The 18,300-nt window shown below is 47.0% G+C and overlaps 1 protein-coding gene across 1 annotated transcript; it reads right to left on the bottom strand.

Annotated features, from left to right (window-relative positions):
* Nucleotides 1-4,109: 4,109 nt before the first annotated feature.
* Nucleotides 4,110-16,679, bottom strand: HSD17B8 (hydroxysteroid 17-beta dehydrogenase 8). Its single transcript, XM_060760723.2, has 9 exons — nt 16,587-16,679; nt 12,007-12,197; nt 10,917-11,033; nt 9,783-9,881; nt 9,440-9,525; nt 6,306-6,390; nt 6,085-6,127; nt 4,717-4,791; nt 4,110-4,614 (listed from the first exon to the last, which is right to left on the bottom strand). The coding sequence occupies exons 1-9, from the start codon at nt 16,633-16,635 to the stop codon at nt 4,598-4,600; spliced, it is 762 nt and encodes a 253-aa protein (XP_060616706.2). The 5' UTR covers nt 16,636-16,679; the 3' UTR covers nt 4,110-4,597.
* Between the last annotated feature and the right edge of the window lie 1,621 nt (nt 16,680-18,300).

The raw sequence follows: 18,300 nt of genomic DNA on the forward strand, positions 1-18,300 counted from the left end.
CTGTACATCATCTTCACCCAGTTTTCTCTCAGTTCCATAGCACAGGTGTATCTTATTTTTCTATTCCAATTTTTCCCCAATTTTCTAGATTATTGGGGGGGGGGGATATTCTCAGCCCACTTGATCATGCAATCTTTCATTAGTTCTGTCTCCGTTGACCACTCTAGTTGCTTCCTGTAGATTTTTGTTATCAGTTTATTTTCTGAAGTCATTATTTTGTCCCAAAGAGAGTCCCTTTCCATGAAGCCAATCTTTTTATCTTTTGTATAGTGTTCTCTAATCTGTCCGAATTGGAACAATGAGATTCCTGTTTATTTATTTATTTATTTACTTATTTATAATTCAAACTTATATGCGGCCACTCCCCTGGGGCTCGTAGCAGCTTACAAGAACAGGCTAAAATCGAACACAATTTGAAAACAATTTAAAACAATTTAAAAACAGGAATATCAAAGATCAAAGACCTGTCGAAACAGATAGGTCTGTCGGAAAGATGATAAGTCCCGCAAGGCACAGACTTCAGGTGGCAGAGTGTTACAGAGTGGTGGTGCCACTGCTGTAAAGGCTCTGTGTCTGGTTGCTGTTAGACGCAAGGTCTTGACACTGGGAATTTCCAATAGATCTTGGGGTTGGTAGAGGGTGAGGCGGTCTCTCAGGTACATGCAAGGCCTTCAAGGTGAGTACCATCACGTTGAAAGTGATTCGGTGCTCAATGGGTAACCAATGCAGCTGTAGTAAGATTGGTGTTATGTGGCATCTCATCGGAATTCCCGCAAGAAGCCGAGCAGCTGCATTTTGTACCAACTTGAGCTTCTGGATCACCAACAGAGGAAGGCCAACGTAGAGGGCGTTACAGTAGTCCAGTCTTGGGATGACCATAGCCTGGATCACTGTAGCTAGGTCGTCCCTGGACAGGGAGGGGGCCGCAGGTGAAAGAAGGCGGTTCTGCTAATGGTGGAGACCTGGTCCTCCATCATCAGCAGAGGGTCCAAAAGGATTCCCAGAGTCTTGACCAATGATGACAGGCGTAGCGCCTCGGCATCCAGGGTAGGCAGCTGGACATCCCCACTGCCTGGTCCACCCAGCCACAGGATCTCCGTCTTTGCTGGATTCACCCTCAACCTGCTGGCACGCAGCCATCCAGTCACGGCCTCGAGGCCTGGATGGAAACAATCGGGTACAGAGTCCGGTCGGCCTTCCCTCTTCAGCACCAGCTGAGTGTCATTGGCGTACTGGTCACACTCCAGCCCAAAACCTCGAACCAGCTGAGCAAGTGGTCGCATAGAGATGTGAAACAAGAGAGGAGAGAGAATGGCCCCCTGAGGAACCCCACAAGAGAGAGGGGACCTCTTGGAGACCAGGCCTCCCCTCTCCACTCGCTGTCCACGGTTGTGAAGGAGTTAATTCTGTGTTAATTCTTCTTGTGTTTTCAGCACCAGCCATGGACCTTTTTGGTTGCTGTTTCCAGGGCTTGTTTTCCAAAGGGTTCCATGTAGAAATTTGCTGCGACTGGGCTGAGAGGGCTCCCCATGGCTAGGCATAGGCATGTGTCAATACAGCTTTGTTGCTGTAAATTAATAATAGCGGGATCATGGAAGGGGGGAAAACGAGTGGTGTCGGAAGTCAAGGGTGGAAGGAAGGGGTAGGTGGAGTGGACAGATGTATCTCTACGTGGGGTTGCCTTTGAAGACAGCCCGGAAGCTCCAATTAGTCCAACGGGCGGCAGCCATGATACTAACTGGAGCGGAGCGCAGGGAGCATACAACTCCTCTGCTGCACCAGCTCCACTGGCTGCCGATTTGCTACCGGGCTCAATTCAAAGTGCTGGCGTTGGCCTTTAAAGCCCTAAACGGTTCTGGCCCAACTTATCTATCCGAACGTATCTCTGCCTATCAGCCCACCAGGACCCTCAGATCTTCTGGGGAGGCCCTGCTCTCTATCCCACCGGCTTCACAAGCGTGGCTGGCGGGAACGAGAGACAGGGCCTTTTCTGTGGTGGCCCCTCAGCTTTGGAACGCCCTCCCCATAGAGGTACGATCAGCCTCCTCGCTGATGGTGTTTCAGAAGAGATTGAAAACATGGATGTTTAAACAAGCATTCGGTTAATCCGTTGCAACAAATTTTGATGACTAAAGGATTGGTAATCATGGACGACGACTTTTGGATTGCGATTCCAGTTACGAGATGCATGGGATTATTATTGGTGGCCCAATAATTTGTATTGTATATGTGTTTTATGCTTTTAAACTGAATACTGTTTTTTAAGTGTTGTAAACCGCAATGAGTCGCCGACTTAGGCTGAGATATTAGCGGTATACAAGCGCATAAATAAAATAAATAAATAAATAAATAAATCTGTATTATGTACATTGGATTTTGTTTCTTTCTTTTACACTCTGTATACTTCCATTGCACAATAAAACATATATTGTCACCAAGAATTTGTTTATTTTATTATTTTATTTACTTCATTTATATAGCGCTTTTCTCAGCCCTTCGGTGACTCAAAACGGTTAACAATAGCAAAATTCAGTGCTCAACATCATAAAAAGAGTTAAAAACAGTGATATAATAAACAATCAGTTAAGCATAACTATAACATCTCATTAGCGTCTCGTAGGTAGAATCAAGATCCAATCTCATAATCCCTTGTTCCATGTTCCTATATTCAATACATTAGTATTGTCATCCTAGTCCATGTCCTTCAAACTCTACAAACATCTGTCCAAAGGCCTGGTCCCAAAGCCATGATTTTAATTTCTTTCTGAAAGCCAGGAGGGAGGGAGCAGATCTTATCTCATTTGGGAGTGTGTTCCATAGGTGAGGGGCCACCGCCAAGAAGGCCCTGTCTCATCCCTGCCAGACGCATTTGCGCAATTGACAGGAGCGAGAGCAGGGCCTCCCCGGATGATCTTAGATTACGAGATGGGACGTAGGGGTAGATGCGTTCAGACAAGAATGGTTTGTGCGCAGAGAGGGAAGGAACCAGTTATGTCAACGCAAGAAGAGTGGCCCATAGAGATCTGTGAATTGCTTATTTATTTACCTAGGCAATCCCTCATTGTCCAAGTACAGTTGTCCGCCAAGGTCGGTGTCCTGGCTGTGGGTCTGTAGGTGACTGTGGAGCCCTATTCTTGACCTGCATGTTCTTCCACAGTGAGAAGAAGAAGAAGAATTTTTCTACCACCGGCAAACCTCCATCTCTGAAGGTTCACCTGAAAAAATGCAGGTGGAACCAATCTGGGTCTTGGGCCTTTCAGTAGTGAAAGGACCAAGGCAGAGACATCTCCAGTCCATCCCTTGTTTGGGTATTAGCCAGCACGTCAACGACTTAAATCAAGAAATAGTTTTCTAAGATCTACAGAGACACTTGCTGGAACACCTCAGCAAGCGAGAGTCCAAAAGTGGCAGGCTCAAACCAAGAACCTCAACCAATGGCTGATACCAAATGAGAGACTCCCCCCTGGGCACACAGAGGATTGGGCGACTTGGAAGGCGCTGAACAGACTGCGCTCTGGCACCACGAGATGCAGAGCCAACCTTAAGAAAGTGGAATCCATGACATGCGAGTGTGGAGAAGAGCAAACCACTGACCACCTGGTGCAATGCACCCTGAGCTCTGCCACATGCACAAGGGAGGACCTTCTTGCAGAAGCACTCCAAGGGGCCAGATACTGGTCAAAGGACATTTAATCAACTACCAAACTTGCAAATTCTTGTTTTGTCTGTTTGTTATTGTTAAAAATGTAATACAAATGTCTAGTTGCTGATGACACAATAAATAAAAGAAAAATCTCACCCTGTGTTTTTAAATCATTTTATGTACATGCAGCCCACTCTGTCATTATGTTTGGTTTCTATGTTTTGTGTATATTGTTTATATGCTTTGATGTTTTATACTTTATTGTTATGTTGTTTATTTTATTGCAATTTGTATTTTTGTATTGTAATATGTTGTTTGGGCTTGGCCCCATGTAAGCCGCTCTGAGTCCCCGTCGGGGGAGATAAATAACGTTTATTATTTATTTATTTCTGCGGAGCATTCCCTGATTTCTGCCCATCTTCAGTTCCACTGTCTCCTTGGTGCTCCCCAAAAACGGCATTCACAATTGTGTGGTTATTATGTTTATTGTTATCATCATCATCCTCATCATCATCATCCCTGAGTGCACATTTATCTCATTGTAATGGATTCGCAGGTCTGTCCATCCAAAGGCACGTGAAATGATCAGGTAAACACGACTCAAAGTTTCTCAGTTGAGAAACCGCACGGAGAATCACGGTGTTGGAAGGGGCTCCCAAGGCTCATCCAGCCTGACCCTTCTGCCATTAAGGAAGGCACCGCCCAATCCCTCCCCAAAGATGGCCATCCACTTGGCCCTCTTGGTCTAAATGCAGCTTTTGGGGAGAAGCCCAAGAACAACCTTTGGGACCCAAACACACCCTCCAAAACACTTGTATAATCAATCAGTTTCCAATTGCATTCAAAATTGTCCTGCCACGCAGGTAATCATCCATAAAGAGTATGCAAAGGTCCCTTATTGGAGGGAAGCAGTCTCTCTGCATCACAGTCTTCAGAAGACGAGACACGGGGAGGTCAGATGAACAGGCCTCCTGCAGAGGAAAGAAGGGAGAGGAGCATTATCATGGCCGACCCCATACAGGCCCCCATTAGGGCTCCCTCTTAAAGGGCCAGCCCCCTCCAAAGCATCCCACCTGTGACCTCGATGCTGGCTCCGGTGATGTAGCGGCTCTCCTCCGAGGCCAGGAAGGCGCAGACGTCTGCCACGTCTTTTAGGGAAAGAGGAGGAAACAGCCAACGCTCAACATCAATTGACAATAGGACAGGATATGTCAGAAACATTGAAATTAACAAGGTATTTTTAATTACAAAAATTTGACTGAGGCACTGAAAGGGTTAAATGCATGCAGAGACTCAGAAAAGCTGTGGTTCAATATAAGCAGGCTGTGCCTGTGGCTTAGCAACGTCGCAGTCCGAGAGAGCTCTCAGTGTGACAGAAGCCTGTGTGAGAATGCCTCAGTGGGAGAATAGGCCTCGGAGTGTGAGGGAGGCCTCGGTATGAGAAGGCCTCCTGTGTGTCAGCAGGCGTGGCTGTGGCTTAGCAATGCCTCAGTGTGAGAGAGCTCTCAGTGTGAAAAAAGCCTCTGTGTGTGAGAACACCTCAGTGGGAGAATAGGCCTCAGAGTGTGAGCTATGCCTTGGTATGAAAAGGCCTAATGTGTGTCAGCAAAAGCTGCAGTTCAGGCATACCTGTGGCTTAGCAACGCCTCAGTCCAAGAGAGCTTGCAGTGTGAGAGAAGCCTCTCTGTGTGAGAGAATGCCTCAATGGGAGAAAAGGCCTCAAGAGTGTGAGGTATGCCTCGGTATGAGGCTTTGTGTGTGTCAGCAAAAGATGCAGTTCAGGCATGTCTGTGGCTTAGCAACGCCTCAGTCCGAGAGAGCTCTCAGTGTGAGAGAAGCCTCTGTGTGTGAGAGAACGCCTCAGTGGGAGAATAGGCCTCAGAGTGTAAGGTAGGCCTCAGTATGAGAAGGTCTCGTGTGTGTCAGCAAAAGCTGCAGTTCAGGCATACCTGTGGCTTAGCAACGCCTCAGTCCGAGAGAGCTTGAGGTGTGAGAGAATGCCTCAATGGGAGAAAAGGCCTCAGAGTGTGAGGTATGCCTCGGTATGAGAAGGCTTTGTGCGTGTCAGCAAAAGCTACAGTTCAGACATGCCTGTGGTTTAGCAACGCCACAGTCCGAGAGAGCTCTCAGTGTGAGAGAAGCCTCTCTGTGTGAGATAATGCCTCAGTGAGAGAATAGGCCTCACAATGTGAGGTAGGCCTTGGTATAAGAAGGCCTCGTGTGTGTCAGCAAAAGCTGCAGTTCAGGAGTACCTGTGGCTCAATCCAAGAGAGCTCTCAGTGTGAGAGAAGCCTCTCTGTGTGAGAGAATGCCTCAGAGTGTGAGATAGACCTCAGTGTGAGAAGGCCTCGTGCATGAAACTCCAGTGTGAAGGTTGAACTTTATTTGTTTTATGGAAAAGCTTATTTCAACAACAACAACAAGCTGGAGTTGTGGCTGACCTTCAGGGTCTCCCAGTCGGCCCAGAGGCACCATGGATGCAAACTGGGAAGGGAAGGGGAGAGAAAAAGAATCCAGGTTAGGAACACCGGTCACAATGAGAGAATTCAAACCCAGAGCTCTGCTCCGCTGCCACTCAAGAGTTGGAATACGTAGTTCGTGGCTTTGTGGGCCTGCCCAACAGCTCTTCCCCATTAAAGCCAGGGTCCACTCTGGTGCTGACCTTGTCCAGGACCTTCTGGGGGACCTTGTCCGTCATGGGCGAGCGGATGAAGCCCGGGAGCACCGTGTTGCAGCGGATGCCGTACCTGCAAGGAAGCACCGGATTGGGGTGTGTGTGTGATCCGTTTATTATGTTTTGTATTCCACCTTTCTTATCAATGAGGGACCCAAGGCAGCTAAACCATAACTACAGAACCCTAGAGTTGGAAGGGGTCTCTAAAGGCCATCCAGTCCAGCCCCCTTTCTTCTCTCGAGCCAGGCACGCAATGCCAATTAAAGCCATGCAAATGCACAACGAATACAAAGTTTAAAAGAAAAAATACGATTGGACCCTGTTGTGTCATTCACAACATTAGATGGGAAAAAGTACATATCAAAATGCATTTAAAAGACGGTGAGGTTGCCATAAATTCTCAATCACGATCCATGAAAAATGGAAATAAATTAGATAATAATAAGAATAACAACAACTTGACTTATATTCCACCCTATCTCCCCAAAGGGACTCGGGGCGGATCACGGTACAATTACATGGCAAACATTCAGTACCATTTTGGACAGACAGGACAGAGACAGACAGAACAGAAAGGAGGTATGTTGTGTTGACGTCCAGCTTTTTGGCACATAAGAGGTTTTGCTCAAATCCAGCCACAAGGGGGTGCTGTTGCTCTATCCTCTATGACGAAGAGCCATCAGGACTTCTTCCTTCCTTTTGCTCATCGGGCATTTTCTGTTCTTTTTTTCTTTTATACCTCCCTTGCTTGTGAAGAGGTTCCTTATTTCTCTACTTACAGCAAAAGATGTTTTCTAACTGCTTAGGTAAACAGTAAGCTGGGCTGACAGTCAGGTGCTCACGCCGACCCGGAGCTTCGAACTGGCAACATTTCGGTTGGTAGATCTTATCATTGCTGGTGATGGTGATGATAATGATGATGATAATATTTATACTCCACTTTATCTCCCCCAAAGGCGACAAAGCGTCTGGAGGACTTACGGGAGCCTACAGAAGCATGCTCTGCTCTCTATGAATTCTCCTGGGCGGCTCTACGGTTTATTGTTGAAGGCTTCCCACCAACAAGCCCGGCACGGGCTGCTGCTCTTTTTCCCTCTTCACCTTCCTCCTCCTTTTCCTTGGCGCCTTCCTTCCCACCAACAAGCCCGGCCCGGTCTGGGCCTGTTGATGGGAAGGGGGGCGCCGAGGAGGAGGAGAAGGAGGAAGGTAAAGAGGGTGAGGAGGGAAAAAGAAGAACCTATTTACCTTCCTCCTCCTTGGTGCCTTCCTTCCCGCTGATTGGGTGAGTGAGAGAGTGAGTGAGTGAGTGAGTGAGTGAGAGGTGCTGTGGAGGAGGAAGGTAAAGAGAGCGAGGAGGCTGAGCTTACGCTATCACTGCCGCCATCAGATCTGCATCCAGAGCGCATTGGCGGGGCCTTTCTACTCAGTGTTCCCTCGCTACTTGTACTTCTCTATTTTAAATTCATTTTTTTTTAACCGCGAAACAGCGAGTCCGCGGAAAGCGAACCACGAAGTAGCGAGGGAACACTGTAAACACTCCACTTGCCTCACTGCCAACAGAAGCTCTGAAGATGCTTGCTACAGATGCTCCTGGAACACGTCCATACGGCCCGGAAAACTCACGGCGACCCACTGATCCTGGCAATGAAAGCCTTCGACAATGTCTATATATTGACACATCAGATTATTTGAGAACACAGAAATGCTGGACCACTCTAACAACCACCATGTCAGACTACACAGAGAAGCCATTGAAATCCACAAGCATGTGGACAATTTCAACAGAAAGGAAGAGACCATGAAAATGAACAACATCTGGCTACCAGTATTTAAAAACTCTAAAATTACAACAGCAAAACAACAGAGAGCAAACATACAAGGACACCTAATCACCTCTCAACAAAAGATTGCTCCAGGCACTGCCAGGAAATCAAATATAAAATGGGGGACGAGGCCTGGTTCGAGAGCAGTACATGTGAAAAAGATCTTGGAGTCCTCGTGGACAACAAGTTAAACATGAGCGAGGAATGTGATGTGGCGGCAAAAAAAGCCAATGGGATTTTGGCCTGCATCAAGAGGAGCCTAGTGTCTAGATCTAGGGAAGTCATGCTCCCCATGCTCTATTCCGCTTCGGTTAGACCACGTGACCTGGAATATTGTGTCCAATTCTGGGCACCACAATTCAAGAGAGATATTGACAAGCTGGAATGTGTCCAGAGGAGGGCGACTAAAATGATCAAGGGTCTGGAGAACAAGCCCTATGAGGAGCGGCTTAAGGAGCTGGGCATGTTTAGCCTGAAGAAGAGAAGGCTGAGAGGAGATATGATAGCCATGTATAAATATGTGAGAGGAAGCCACAGGGAGGAGGAGGGAGCAAGCTTGTTTTCTGCTTCCTTGGAGACTAGGACGCAATGGGACAATGGCTTCAAACTACAAGAGAGGAGATTCCATCTGAACACGAGGAAGAACTTCCTGACTGTGAGAGCCGTTCAGCAGTGGAACTCTCTGCCCCGGAGGGAGTGTGGTGGAGGCTCCTTCTTTGGAAGCTTTTAAACAGGGGCTGGATGGCCATCTGTCAGGGGTGATTTGAATGCAATATTCCTGCTTCTTGGCAGAATGGGGTTGGGCTGGATGATGGCCCATGAGGTCTCTTCCAACTCTTTGATTCTATGATTCTAGGTGTTCAGTTGAAACATTCACACCTAGCTCCAGCAGACAAGAGTCCTTTGTCCCACCCTGGTCTTTCCACAGATATATAAACCCTTTTCCCTAGTTCCAACAGACCTCACTACCTCTGAGGATGCTTGCCATAGATGCAGGCGAAACGTCAGGAGAGAATGCCTCTAGAACATGGCCATATAGCCCAAAAAAACCTACAACAACCCAGTGATTCTGGCTATGAAAGCCTTCGACAATACAATATCTATATATCTCTATCTGTATCTATCGCATCTGTCTATTGCATATATCTATCTACCATAGCTATCTATTGCATCTTTCTATTTCTCTATTAGGAGAGAATGCTGCTGGAACATGGCCATACAGTCCTAAACACTCCCAGCAATGCATCTCTGGGGTTATTTACCACCCAAATTTCCCCCCGGGGCCCCTCCTGGACTGACCTGGCCAGCTCCTTGGCCGCCGTCTTGGAGAGGGCCTCCACTCCGGCCTTGGAGGCGGCGTAGTTCACCTGGCCCAGGTTCCCCACCTGCACAAAGGAAGAGGTGTCTGGCAAGGGGGAGGGGTCTCCACCAAGAGAGCCCCGGGGGTCTTAAGGTCTCTGTTTCAACCCATGGGAATGGCACAGGGGTTGGAGCGCTGGGCCACAGCTATGGAGACCCGGGTTCGAGTCTTGGCTCGGATACAGAACCCCACTGATTGGCCTTAGGCCTGCTATAGGGGTTGCGACCCAGAGGCACAAGGGCGGTCTGGATTTGCAAGGCCAGAGAGGACGACGGAGGGCACCTTTCCCACGATGCTCCCCATGTTGACGATGGAGCCCCCTCCGGAGGTGCCGCTCTCCACCAGGGCCCGGGCCACGGCCTGCGTCACCAGGAAGGTCCCCTGGAAGAGGAATCGCAGAGTCAGGAGGGGCCCCCAAAGGCCATCCAGTCCAGCCACCACCCGATCCCTCCCAACAGAAAGACCTATTTATCTAAGTCACACTGTGACTTTCCTCCCTCTTGACACAGCCTTGGCCTTTGCAGCCAGAGCATCCCACCCTTGACTCACCTTCAGCTTCCGCTTCCCTCCGCAGGCAGGGGTGCGGAGCAGGCGAGGGCTCTTCGTTGCAGGTGAACTATAAATCCCAGCATCTGCATCTCCAAAATGTCAAGGACTATTTCCCTCAAACTCCACCAGTGTTCACATTGGGGCATATTGAGTATCTGTGCCAAGTTTGGTCCAGATCCATCATTGTTTGAGTCTGCAATGCTCTCTGGATGCAGGTGAACTACAACTCCCAAACTCAAGGTCAGTGCTCACCAAACCCTTCCAGTATTTTTCGTTGGTTGTGGGAGTTCTGTGTGCCAAGTTTGGTCCAATTCCATCATTGGTGGAGTTCAAAATGCTCTTTAATTGTAGGTGAACTATAAATCCCAGCAACTACAACTCCCAAATGACATAATCAATTTTCCCTCCAACCCCACCAGTATTCAAATTTGGGCATATTGGGTAACGTAAGGTAAAAGTTTTCCCTTGACATTAAGTCCAATCATGTCCAAGTCTGGGAGTTGGTGCTCAATTTCTAGGCCAAAGAGCCAGTGTTGTCCATAGACACCCCCAAGGTCATGTGGCTGACATGATGGCATGGAGCGCTGTTGTTGGGTATTTGTGCCAAATTTGGTCCAGTGAATGAAAATACATCCTGCATTTCAGATTTTTACATTATGATTCATAACAGTAACACAATTACAATTAGGAAGTAGCAATAATAATAATTTTATGGTTGGGGGTCACCACAACATGAGGCACTGTATTAAGGGGTTGCAGCATTACGAAGGTTGAGAACCACTGCCTTAGACTCAAGCCAGGTCTCTCCCATCCTGTATCTACACATCTCTCCCGACTAAGGTCCCTTCTGTTTGCAAAAGCACCCACCTTGAGGTTGACCCGCAGCACGGCGTCAAAGGCCTCCTCCGTCTGCCGGAGCAGGAACTCGTCCATCGTGATGCCGGCGCAGTTGACGCAGACGTTGGCTGGGCGGGAGAAGTGGGTCTGGGGGCAGAAGCGGGTTAAAGGTGAAGCCTCGCAGAGGAACTCCCCCACTTTAAGGCAAGCAGATCTGGAGCAGGGGCCATCTGTTGGGAGGGCTTAGATGGGGGTGAGACTGGGTGACCTTTGGGGGACCCTTCCAGCTCTGGGATTCCAAGTGGGATTTCTCAAGTCCCAGCTGACCCCCAGCAAAGCCATTTCCTATCCCTTCCAACTCTAGCAGAACACAGCCAGCCTGCCTCCCTTCTCTGGGGGTCTTGAGCCAGGGGGCTTTCTGCCTGGCACAAAGGGGTTGGGTGGATTACAGAACGGCACAATTCAATGCCCATAAAATATTTAAACATAGATAAAAATTCACTACATAATAACATCAATAAGAACATCATAAAACCAATAAATCCTCCAGATTTCATTACAAAATCATTACATTGCCAGATCCGAGTCCAATTCAGCGACCCACAACCCAGTCCAAAGCCTGTCCATAGTCCGTTCTAAAACAAGCCTTTTACCCAAACGCCTCGTCCCAAAATCATGTTTTGAGCTTCTACCTAAAGGAAAGGATGGATGGAGCTGACCTAATTTCGCTGGGGAGAGTGTTCCACAGGTGGGGGGCCACCACCGAGAAGGCCCTGTCTCTCGTCCCTGCCACACACATCTGCGAAGAAGGTGGGAGCGAGAGCAGGGCCTCCCCAGATGATCTTAAAGTTTGAGACAGGACATAGAGGGAGATACGCTTGGACAAGTAAGCCGGGCCGGAACCATATAGGCCAAGACCAGCACTTTGAATTGTGTTTGGAAGTGGGCTGGCAGCCAGTGGAGCTGACACAACAGGGGGGTGGTATGCTCCATGTATCCCGCTCCAGTGAGTAATCTGGCTGCTGCCCATTGGATTAGCTGGAGTTTCTGAACAGTCTTCAAAGGCAACCCCATGTAGAGTAATGTATTCCCGTGCTGCCACTGCCCCAAGGGTGCTCACCTGGATGTGGGCCATGAGAGTGGTCACGCTGCCTGCGCTCCCAACGTCCAGGGGCCAGGCCTGGTGGTCCCCCGCCGGCAGCCCCTGCAGTGTCCCTTGGGCCCCGGCTTCGTCGCGGTCAGCAATGGCCACCGAGGCCCCTTCCCTGGCCAGGCGGGAGCAGACCGCGCGGCCAATGCCACTGCCACCCCCTGCGAAAGAGAGGAAGGCACGGCTCAAGGACAGCCAGGTGAGAGAGATACAGAGATAAGGTAGGCAGGTAGATAAAGAGAGAGATGCAACACAGGTATGATGGATTAGCATACTCTACATACACCCTCGCCTTGACACTGGGTAACTACCCCAACCCACTGTTGTGATATACACTATTATGCTTTGAATGTATTGTGTTTTAATTGGTCTGATCTTTTATATTAATAATAACAACAACAACACTATTTATATTCAATGCTGTTTGGACAAACAGGGCAGAGACAGACAGAATAGAAAGGAGGTAATTATGTCAACGTCCAGCTTTTTGGCGCCTTGGAGGTTGTGCTCGAATTCAGCCACAGGGGGGTTCTGTTGCTCCATTTGTGACGAAGAGCCATCAGGTTTTCATCCTTCCTTTTGGTCACCGGGTATTTTCTGATCTTTTTCTTTATGGTGTCCTATAATAGATCTCTGGCTTTTCAGCAGTTCTTAATTTCTCTACTTACAGCTCTAAGCTGTTTTCGAACTGCTTAGGTAAACAGTGAGCTGGGCGGACAGTTGGGAGCTCACGCCAACCTGGGGCTTTGAACTGGCGACCTTTCAGCTGGTAGATCTTATCATTGCTGGTGATTTACCAGCTGTGCTAAAGCCCGGTTTTAATTGTGTTCATTCAGTTCATACTTAGTTAAATTTGGTTGTGTATAAGTTATATTTAGTTTATTTCAGTCCATGTTTCGTCTTGATTGTTGTTTGCATGTTCTTGTCATGGAATATATGCCATTGTTTGTTATACTTTGGAAACTGTCCTTGAGTCACTTCAGGGAGAGAGGGTGGGTTATAAACACAGCATTATTATTATTATTATTATTATTATTATTATTATTATTAGAGTAGATAGATGCAATAGATAGATAGGATAGATAGATATATGCAATAGATAGATTGATGAAACAGATACACAGATAGAGTAAACAGATAAAGAGATGCAATAAGACTGATAGGGTAAATAGATACAACAAATAGATATATAGGTAGATATGGTAGAGAGATGCAACAGATAGATATGGTAGACAGATAGACAGACAGACAGATGCAATAGATAGATATGGTAGATAGAGAGATGCAAAAGAGTAGAAAGATGCAATAGATAGATAGATAAGCAGACAGATATGGTAGACAGATGCTATAGATCAGTGGTTCTCGACCTTCCTAATGCTGCGACCCCTTAATGCAGTTCCTCATCTTGTAGTGACCCACAACCACAACATTATTTTTGTTGCGACTTCACAACTATCATTTTGCTATTGTGAATCATAATGTAAATATCTGATATGCAGGATGTATTTTCATTCACTGGACCAAATTTAGCACAAATACCCGATACGCCCACATTTGAATACTGGTGGGGTTGGGAGGGGGATTGATTTTGTCATTTGGGAGTTGTAGTTGCTGGGATTTATGGTTCATTTAAATTAAAAGAGCATTCTGAACTCCACCAACAATGCAATTGACCCAGACTTGACACACATAACTCTCATGACCAAAAGAAAATACTGGAAGAGTTTGGTGGGCATTGACCTTGAGTTTGGGAGCTGTAGCTCACCTACATCCAGAGAGCACTGTGAACACAAACAATGATGTATCTGGACCAAACATGGCACAAATACTCAATATGCTCCAATGTGAACACTGGTGGAGTTTGGGGAAAATAGACCTTGACATTTGGGAGCTGTAGTTGCTGGGATTTATAGTTAACCTAAAATCAAACAGCATTCTGAACCTCACCAACAATAGAATTGGGCCAAGCTTCCCACACAGAACTCCCATGACGAACAGAAAATACTGTGTTTTCTGATGGTCTTTGGTGACCCCTCTGACACCCCCTTGTGACCCCCCTTGTGACCCCCACATTGAGAAACACTGCTCTATAGGAAAATCACCTATGTTTGTCTCTCTAGGCTTGTTTTTGTGTCCTGCAAAGGCTCCTCCTCTGTGGCTTGGTGGGTCTGCGCACATGCTTCACGGCAGCCAGAATGCTTCTATTGGGTCCAAAGGTCCTTCTTTTCCCAGGCAGATTGGGGGAGCAAGGGCCTTTGCATTTCTGCTGGAAATGGGGCAAGTGGGGTTTATATATCTATGGCATGTCCAGAGTGGAAAATATACATAAACCCCATTTGCCTAGTTTTCAACAGACCCCTCAACCTCTGAAGATGCCTGCTGTAATTGTTGGAGAAACATCAGGAAAGAATGCTTCTGGAACATGGCCAGACAGCCTGGAAAACTCTCAGCACACCAGTGATTCCGGCCATGAAAACCTTCAACACAATACTAATACTCCAAGCTTCTTGGGAGGACCTTAAGTCTTGAAATTCCAAAAAGTAACTTTCCTAAGCCTCTTGAGGAATTGCAATAAATAATAATAATAATAATACTCCCTCAAGCTTCTTGGAAGACCTTAGGCTTTGCAATTCCAAAAAAGGAACTTTTCCAGGCCCCTAGTGAGATTAGAGGCATTGCAATAAATAATAATACTACTCCAAATTTAGGCCTTGCAATTGCAAAAATTTAACTTTCCCAAGCAATTTGGAAGACTTGAGGCATTACAACACAAATAATACTCCAAGCTTCTTGGAAGAATAATAGAATCAAAGAGTTGGAAGAGACCTCCTGGGCCATCCAGTCCAACCCCATTCTGCTAAGAAGCAGGAATATTGCATTCAAAGCACCCCTGACAGATGGCCATCCAGCCTCTGTTTAAAAACTTCCAAAGAAGGAACCTCCACCACACTCCCTCCGGGGCAGAGAGTTCCACTGCTGAACGGCTCTCACAGTCAGGAAGTTCTTCCTCATGTTCAGGTGGAATCTCCTCTCTTGTAGTTTGAAGCCATGGCTCCATTGCGTCCTAGTCTCCAGGGAAGCAGAAAACAAGCTCGCTCCCTCCTCCCTGTGGCTTCCTCTCACATATTTATACATGGCTCTCATCATATCTCCTCTCAGCCTTCTCTTCTTCAGGCTAAACATGCCCAGCTCCTTAAGCCGCTCCTCATAGGGCTTGTTCTCCAGATCCTTGATCTGCTCCCTCTTCCCTATGACTTCCTCTCACATATTTATACATGGCTATCATGTCTCCTCTCAGCCTTCTCTTCTTCAGGCTAAACATGCCCAGCTCCTTAAGCCGCTCCTCATAGGGCTTGTTCTCCAGACCCTTGATCATTTGAGTCGCCCTCCTCTGGACACATTCCAGCTTGTCAATAGACCTAGCCCTTGCAATTCCAAAAAAAAGTAACTTTCCCAAGCAATTTAGGGGATTTGAGGCATTGCAATAAATAATTTTAGTAATGATAGTAATAATAACATTCTTTGCAATTCCAAAAAAGTAACTTTCCCAAGCAATTTGGGAGGTTTGAGGCATTGCAATAAATAATTTTAGTAGTAATAATAATAACATTCCTTGCAATTCTGAAAAAGGTAACTTTCCCAAGCAATTTGGGGGATTTGAGGCATTGCAATAAATAGTTTTAGTAGTAATAATAATACCATTCCTTGCAATTCCAAACAAAGTAACTTCCCCAATCAATTTGGGGGATTTGAGGCATTGCAATAAATAATCTTAGTAGTAATAATATTAATAATATTCCTTGCAATTTCAAAAAAGTAACTTCCCCAAGCAATTTGGGGGATTTGAGGCATTGCAATAAATAATTGAGTAGTAATAATAATAACAACATTCCTTGCAATTCCACAAAAGTAACTTCCCCAAGCAAGTAGGGGGATTTGAGGCATTGCAATAAATAATTTTAGTAGTAATATTAATAACATTCCTTGCAATTCCAAAAAAGTAACTTCCCCAAGCAATTTGGGGGATTTGAGGCATTGCAATAAATAATTTGAGTAGCAATAATAATAATATTCCTTGCAATTCCACAAAAGTAACTTCCCCAAGCAATTTGGGGGATTTGAGGCATTGCAATAAATAATTTGAGTAGCAATAATAATAATATTCCTTGCAATTCCACAAAAGTAACTTTCCCAAGCAATTTGGGGGATTTGAGGCATTGCAATAAATAATTTTAGTAGTATTAATAATAATAACATTCCTGCAAGCTTCTTGGAAGACCTGGGCCTTGCAATTCCAAAAAGTAACTTTCCCAAGCAAGTAGGGGGATTTGAGACATTGCAATAAACAGTTTGAGTAGTAATAATAATAACATTCCTTGCAATTCCAAAAAAGTAACTTTCCCAAGCAAGTAGGGGGATTTGAGGCATTGCAATAAATAATATTAGTAGCAATAATAATAACATTCCTTGCAATTCCAAAAAAGGAAATTTCCCAAGCAGCCTGGGGGGGGGGGGGGGGTTGGGGGTGCAAGAGGGTCAGGGCAGTGTACCTGTGACCAGGGCCAGGGTCCCAGCCAGCCTTAAAGGGCCAGGCGCCATCGCTCTGCCTTTGCAGCCACTGGAGTGGCAGCCAGGGAAGCAGTCAAGCCCCGCCCTCCTGGAAGTGAGTGCCATAGAGGCTGCAGGCAAGAGAGGGACAGGCCGCTCTGGGCAGCCCTCTCCGTAGCCTGAGTCCTCCAAGGGCTGGGAGGCCACTTGGCAACCATGCACCAAAGCCTCAAGGCTGCCTTTGACCTTTGCTTTGCTTCCAAAGGCTTCACTCAAGCAAATCAAGCCATTGGGAACACAACAAAAACCAAATGTGGTAGCTGGTTAAATGTCCTTTGCCCAGTATCTGGCCCCTTGGAGTGCCTCTGGTGTTGCCGCAAGAAGGTCCTCCATTGTGCATCATGTGGCAGAGCTCAGGTTGCATTGCAGCAGGTGGTCAGTGGTTTGCTCTTCTCCACACTCGCATGTTGTGGATTCCACTTTGTGGCCCCGTTTCCTGAGGTTGGCTCTGCATCTCGTGGTGCCAGAGCGCAGTCTGTTCAGTGCCTTCCAAGTCGCCCAGTCTTCTTCTGAGTGCCCAGGAGGGAGTCTCTCATCTGGTATCAGCCATGGATTGAAATGCTGGGTTTGGGCCTGCCACTTTTGGACTCTCGCTTGCTGAGGTGTTCCAGCGAGTGTCCCTGTAGATCTTAGAAAACTATTTCTAGATTTAAGTCGTTGGTGTGCTGGCTGATACCCAAACAGGGGATGAGCTGGAGATGTCTCTGCCTTGGTCCTTTCACTATTGGCTGCTACTTCCTGGTGGATGTCAGGTGGTGCAATTCCGGCTAAGCAGTGTAATTTCTCCAGTGGTGTGGGGCGCAGGCACCCCGTGATAATGCGGCATGTCTCATTAAGAGCCACATCTACTGTTTTAGCGTGGTGAGATGTGTTCCACACCGGGCATGCGTACTCAGCAGCAGAGTAGCATAGCGCAAGGGCAGACGCCTTCACTGTATCTGGTTGTGATCCCCAGGTTGTCAGTCCGCTTTCGTATGATGTTGTTTCTAGCGCCCACTTTTTGCTTGATGTTCAGGCAGTGCTTCTTGTAGGTCAGAGCACGGTCCAGAGTGACTCCCAGGTACTTGGGTGTGTTGCAATGCTCCAGTGGGATCCCTTCCCAGGAATCCTCAGAGCTCGGGATGCTTGTCTGTTCTTAAGGTGAAAGGCGCATGTCTGTGTTTTAGATGGGTTAGGGATTGGCTGGTTTTCCCTGCAGTAAGAGCCCCTAGAGCTTCGGAGAGCTTCTGTTCAACCATCTCAAAGCTCCCTGCTTGAGCAGTAATGGCACGATCATCAGCATAGATGAAACTCTCTGTCCCTTCTGGCAATGGCTGGTCATTGGTGTAGATGTTGAACATGGATGGAGCGAGCACGCTCCCCTGAGGCAGGCCGTTCTTCTGTTTCCGCCATCTGCTTCTCTGGCCCTGGAACTCAACAAAAAAGCTCCTGTTTTGTTCTGAACTGAGATTGCATGGCTGTGGATTTTGTAATTGCATTGGTTTTTTACTATTATTTATTTACTAGCTGTCCCCTGCTATGCGTTGCTGTGGCCCACATGGAGTTTCTGTGTGGGAGGTTTGGCCCAATTCTATCATTGGTGGGGTTCAGAATGCTCTGTGATTGTAGGTGAACTATAAATCCCAGCAACTACATCTCTCAAATGTCAATATTGTA

This window comes from Anolis sagrei, chromosome 2 (genome assembly GCF_037176765.1).
Source record: "Anolis sagrei isolate rAnoSag1 chromosome 2, rAnoSag1.mat, whole genome shotgun sequence".
Classification (NCBI taxonomy): domain Eukaryota; kingdom Metazoa; phylum Chordata; class Lepidosauria; order Squamata; family Dactyloidae; genus Anolis; species Anolis sagrei.

What these genes read in the sequence shown, in the direction of transcription:
- HSD17B8 (XM_060760723.2), bottom strand. Translation starts at nt 16,635, where the DNA reads ATGGCGCCTGGCCCTTTAAGGCTGGCTGGGACCCTGGCCCTGGTCACA. An exon ending in TGCTGCGGGTCAACCTCAAG is followed by an intron (nt 9,882 to 10,916) that starts GTGGGTGCTTTT and finishes TTCCTCTTCCAG; the next exon opens with GGGACCTTCCTGGTGACGCA. An exon ending in CCCAGAAGGTCCTGGACAAG is followed by an intron (nt 6,128 to 6,305) that starts GTCAGCACCAGA and finishes TTCCCTTCCCAG; the next exon opens with TTTGCATCCATGGTGCCTCT.